This window comes from Myotis brandtii, unplaced genomic scaffold (genome assembly GCF_000412655.1).
Source record: "Myotis brandtii unplaced genomic scaffold, ASM41265v1 scaffold1888, whole genome shotgun sequence".
Taxonomy (NCBI): domain Eukaryota; kingdom Metazoa; phylum Chordata; class Mammalia; order Chiroptera; family Vespertilionidae; genus Myotis; species Myotis brandtii.
The window spans coordinates 308,260-313,769 of NW_005357024.1; the positions used below are offsets into that span (position 1 = coordinate 308,260).

At 56.7% G+C, this 5,510-nt stretch overlaps 1 protein-coding gene across 1 annotated transcript in view; it reads left to right on the forward strand.

Moving 5' to 3' along the window:
• PRSS12 (protease, serine, 12 (neurotrypsin, motopsin)) overlaps positions 1-5,505 on the forward strand; it is a gene marked incomplete at its 3' end in the record, with an annotated part of 52,075 nt that extends 46,570 nt beyond the window's left edge. The window contains exons 14-15 of the mRNA XM_014538290.1: positions 4,544-4,838; positions 5,447-5,505. Coding sequence (XP_014393776.1) covers positions 4,544-4,838; positions 5,447-5,505 — 354 coding nt within the window. The remainder of the gene's footprint in view (positions 1-4,543; positions 4,839-5,446) is intronic.
• Between the last annotated feature and the right edge of the window lie 5 nt (positions 5,506-5,510).

Below are 5,510 nucleotides of genomic sequence, written 5' to 3' on the forward strand. Positions count from 1 at the left end.
GGGGCGTCTTTCCCTCGCGAGTTCTCCAGCTGTGCCCGGGCTCCGCAGAGTCAGGGCCGGAGGTGCCGGTGCTGGTGATGGTGATGGCACAGGGACGTGGCCGCTCCTCACCCGCCTCCACGTGACGCCGTCAGCATTTCCAATTCCGCCTTCCCCGGGGTTTGGGATTTTAAAACACCCATGTGCCTGATGAGCGTCGTCTTCTTTCATGATTCTTTGTTTCTGTCCTTTGCCTGCTCTTCTGTTGGATTATCTCTTGTCATTGCTGAACTGGGTGGGGGTTTGCCTCGCGGAGCCTGGTCTTCGGCCGCGCAGTGAAGGCCGGATGGTCCACGGCGAGGGGCAGTGGCTGCGCGTGGGAGGCTTTCATACACTGAGCAGCTCAGAATGGCGCTGGCTGGTAGGGGTCGGGGTTCGAGAAGAGGACTCAGAGATGATCGTTAGTGGAGTGGGGGGTCCGGTGGCCTTGCTCTATGAGTGGAGGAGGGGGTGGCGCTGGGGACCAGAGAAGCCACGGGCGGAGTCAGCAAACGCTTCAGCGCTTCACTCCGACCCTCCCGCTGAGTCTCTGTGAGGAGTGACAGACAGGGTTCAAGGCTAAAGCACAAAAGTGGGGACATCGCCCCCAAGTTCCCCTCGAGGTTGAAGACTTTGATCTGACTCCCAGGTTCCTGGCAGGTCTCTGTAGCACGCGTCCAGGTTTGTCTGTTGACACGGCATGACGGCCCCAGGCCTGCCCACTCCGATTGTTGCTGAAAGCCAGTGATCTCTCCTGTGTTTGTAAACCAGCGTCTCGTCTATTACTCGGTGCGGCGTGGAGGCTCCTAAATGGCTGCTGCGTGGCGACGGGTCCCGGCTGCCAGGCGGTGGGTCCGGCTGAGATGCTGCGCTCTTGGCGGGCAGCGGGCAGTGCACTTCACACCCGGACCTGCTGCCTCCTGGTCACTTGAGTGTCTCCCCCGCGTGCCCGGAGGGTGCAGCAGTGAGGGAGCAGGGGCGGATGCGGGCGGGGCCCGGTGGTGGCTGCCGACATGGTGCCACCCTGACTGTATGGGCCTCCGGTTCGAGGTGCCCACGGCGGCTGCGACTCATCTCCAGTGCAGCGAGCTTCCTCAAGGCACGGGACAGCGTCCAGGGACCAGAACGAGCTGCAGATGGTGTCCTCCTGGGCTCGGGGACTTGGGGTGACACAGCCCCCCTTTAACCATCAGAAGCTCTGAAAGAGGCCCGAGGGGACAGGTTCCCCCTGGGACTGCGGAGACTGCAGGGGGGACCGCGCGCTCGGTTCCAAGGGTGGCCTTTCAGGTTCTTTAGAAGTTAGCTCTGCCCCCTCGTCAGCTGCGTCTCCCCTGCTAAACTGGCCTTCCGCGTGTGCGGCGGGTCCCCAGTGTGCAATGGGTCCCCACTCGGCATGGGCGGCAGGTCCTCGCTCACGTGGGTGGTGGGTCCTCACTATACCGGTGTGATGGGTCCTGCTACACAGGCCCCTTCTCTCTAAGCCACGGAGCCTCTCACACAGCAGCGTGTCAGCCTTTGGGTCCATCCGACAGCAGAGCCAGTCGCAGCCGCGCATGGGCCGCTGGAACCCTGGCCTTGGAGGAGATGGAGGGGCGAGCATAGATGTGGCCGCCTCTGCGTGACCCGGCTCTGTTCCCTCTCGCCCCTGCTGCTGTTGGTGAGGGTCACCTGGGCTCTCAGAGCGGGTGGGGCTGGGTTTGCTGAGCTGCTGGCTTCTCCTGCCGCATGTTTGGGGGTTCCCTCCGTTTCATTTGAGGGGCAGTCGAAGGCCTTTCAGCAACGGCTATCACTTAGGGTCTCTCAGTCTGTTTTCTTGCGAAGCCTGGGCCCACAGTGAGCTGTGCACGTCTAGTCGCACGGGGACCTCGGCCACGGGTCCCTGGAGTGGTCAGCACAGCGAGCGAGCAGGACTGGCCCTGACCCGAGGGGCCTGTCACCTCTTAGCAAGTCCGAGAAGCCGGGGTGAAGGCGAAGGGCCTGCTGCTGGGAGTGCGCAGAGGCCTGGCTGGTTCCTGGGCAGCAGGGCTGCTCGCGTGTTCTTGACTTGAGACCTGAGAGATCAAGTCTGTGTTTGCCTCAGGAGGATGGGGGAGAGGGGGTGCTTTGCAAATGGTTTGGATGAAGAGGAGGCTGTGAGGCACTTTTTTTTTTAATTTTTAAATGTTTTTATTGATTTTAGAGACGGAGGAAGGGAGAGGGTGAGAGAGAGAAACATCAATGAGAGAATCATTGACTGGCTGCCTCCTGCACGCCCCCCGCTGGGGATGGAGCCTGCGACCTCTCCTCTCCCAGCATGCGCGACGCCCCACCCGCTGAGCAGCGCCGGCTGTGAGGCTCCTGTGTAAGCAGCTGAGCCGGCACAGGTCCCGGCTGGATGAGGGGTGAGGGGGGGTCAGGCCTTTCTCAGGCTGTGGGTGATCATTTAAGGGTCTGACCTGCAGCAGGTCGGCCGCGGGGACCCCGAGAAGGGTCGTCAGAAGGGCAGTTGCTCTGTCTGCGGGAAACGTCGCTCTGGCCGCAGCGTGGAGGGTGCATTTCAAGTTACACTTGCGATGATGCTCAGGTCAGAGCGAGAAGAGGAAGGCGCGTGGTGGGCTGTTGCCGTGGTCCAGGCATGAGGTGATGCGAGAAGCGAGGTTGCCCGGCTTCACGCGCATTTCAGCCATGACTGTCCCTGTGCAGTGGGGTCCTGCTGCGGCCCATGTCTGGATCGTGGGGGACTTACTTCGGCGGCCAGTTCAGACGCAAGGCCTAGTGCAGCTACACATCAGCGCCTTCCACGGATTGGCTGGGACAGATGTAATTATCTTAAAGGACATAAAGTGTTGACATGTGAAGGGAATGTCTTGTAAGTCCAGCTTAAGTTATAAGCAGCCTAGGAGACTGATAAAGATAGATCATAAACAGATGCCTAGTTTATGCCAACTTCTTTCTCTAGGCCAGTGCTGCCTAGTAGGAATATAATGAGCCACAAATACAAGTCATACATGTAGCGTTACATTTATTTTCTAGTAGCCACATTAAAAGATAAAAAGACCAAACAGGTGAAATTAATGTTAATAATACACTTTAACTCAGTATATACAAAACATTATCATTGCAAAATATAATATAAAAATTGAGTTATTTAATTTTCCTATTATCCATAGAAACATTCATTATATATAGCACCCTTTTTTTATACTAAATATTTAAAGTCCTGAGTCTCTTGATACTTTTACCACGTATCCATTCAGGCTAACCACACCTCAAGTTCTCCTGCAAACACATGTGGCTACTGGCTACTGTACTCAACAGACACATGTGGCTGCTGGTTACTGTACTCAACATATGCAGGTAGCTGCTGCCTACTGTACTCAACAGACACAGGTGGCTACTGGCTACTCTACTCAATAGACATGTGGCTACTGTACTTAACAGACATGTAGCTACTGGCTACTCAACAGACACAGGTGGCTACTGGTTGCTGTACTGGCCAGTGATGGCTTTTAAATTCTATTCCAAAGATACATGAAACATTTGAGCAGTACTTTCAAGAGTGCAACCCCAGTTTTTCTCATTAGAAAAGTAATAAATCACTTGTGGTATGACTTTAAAACCCGAGTACATTAAGTAGGCATATTGAATCTTTATAATAGTAATATCAGTACACGGAAAGTGGGAGCTAAGTGAGAATTATCTAAACATCTGATTCTTGTCCACTATTGCTTTTTACAGTCTCAGGATGTGAAATGGCCCTAAAGGTTGCTTCCATTTTGAAGTGGAGCCCAGCAGGTGGTATTCTGTAGGTGCACTGTTCGAATGTTTGGCAGCGTCTAGCTCCCAGGAATAATATTCTGTAGGTGCACCATGTGAAAGGCCTCTGGGTGTTAAAGATGGAGATGAATTAAGGTTGGCAATGGAGACCCTCAGGGAGGCACAGGAAATGGTGTTACGGGTCTGTGGTAGGTGGCTGATAGCTACAGCATCTCTGTAGCATTGCCTAGTGTTCAGCTGGGCAGTTAAATTGCTTTCCACTCTGCGGGGTGGTCAGGGCCCTATATAGCCTGTTCGAATGTTTGGCAGCGTCTAGCTCCCAGGAATAGACGGGAGCGAGTGGGAGGGTCTGCTGTGCAGGCAGGCAGTCACTGAGAAGGCCAGCTTCTCTAAGTCCACACCTGAGGACAGGTCTGGTACCCAGTGGATCACTTTCATGTTCCGGGAAGAAGTGAAGCTGAGAGCTGCTCAATGTCATTTCCCCTTCCACAGCCTAGCACGTGGTGCCCATGGAGCCGGAGCCGGAGTTTGGTGGATAAAAGGACGGAGGGATTATGGGATGCAGCCTGGGGAGAGGGAGGTCAGGGTCAAGGGACTGAGGTCCCGTGGGGTGGAAGGATGGCTTTCGCGTCCCACAGCGGTGGGGGCAGAGCAATGGAAGGAAAAGGGGGGACTTAGGGGGCGGGCGACGTGGGACACGGGCTCGCAGTAGCTCTAGGGGCCGTCACTCGGGCGAGGACCGCCTTTCAGCATCTGACGCGCTGACTAGCGCCCGCCTCTCAGGTACGGGAACAGCTCTCGGAGCTACGCTGTCCGGGTCGGGGATTACCACACGCTGGTGCCCGAGGAGTTTGAAGAAGAAATCGGAGTCCAACAGATTGTCATCCACGGGGCGTACCGGCCGGACAGCAGTGACCACGACATCGCCCTGGTCAGGCTGCAGGGGCCGGACAGGCAGTGCGCCAGGCTCAGCAGCCACGTTCTGCCCGCCTGCCTGCCGCTCTGGAGAGAGAGGCCACAGCGGACAGCCGCCGGCTGCCACATCACAGGCTGGGGAGACACAGGTAACGGAAGTGACAGGTCGGGAGGTGGGCCGGGTCACCGGGCCGTGGCTGCTCGTGCGGTCGGTTGTAGAATCTTAGCGGATTCCGGCGAGTTGTTAGGAAGTCCTGCTGGGTGAGGTCATGCACTTGGGTTCCCATCCTGGGTGTGGAACTAAAGCCCGTCATACATGGGATACGGCTTCTGTGTAGGAGTTACTGTCCCCTCCCGTGCTGACGGGTAATTGTCACTTGTAACCAGTCCTCACGTCAGTGCAGCAGATGGGCCTTAGAGTGGACGTGCTCACCAAACCAGCCCGGGCGGCCCTCACCTTCTATGCGCAGTTCAGACGCCAACGCCTGCACACCTGCTTTCGGGGGCTCTGTCTGTATCGAGGCCACAGAGTTGCTAGTTTGTCTTCCAGACTTGGTGCTGAGAAGCTGGTTAGTGGAGGGTAAGAAGGTGCCGAGTGGCAGCATGACAAAGGCAGATGGTGGCCTGTGTGCCCTTTAAACTGCACTCGCGTCACAGGAGGGCTTTTACTTGAAAGATGTTCATGTTCCTGAAACTGCCCAGGGCAGCTCCTTCCGCAGGACGGTAGCTGGAAGCTAACCCGCCGTCTGGTTTGCAGGGCGAGCCTACGCCAGGACCCTGCAGCAGGCCGCCGTGCCCTTGCTGCCCCGGAGGCGGTGCGC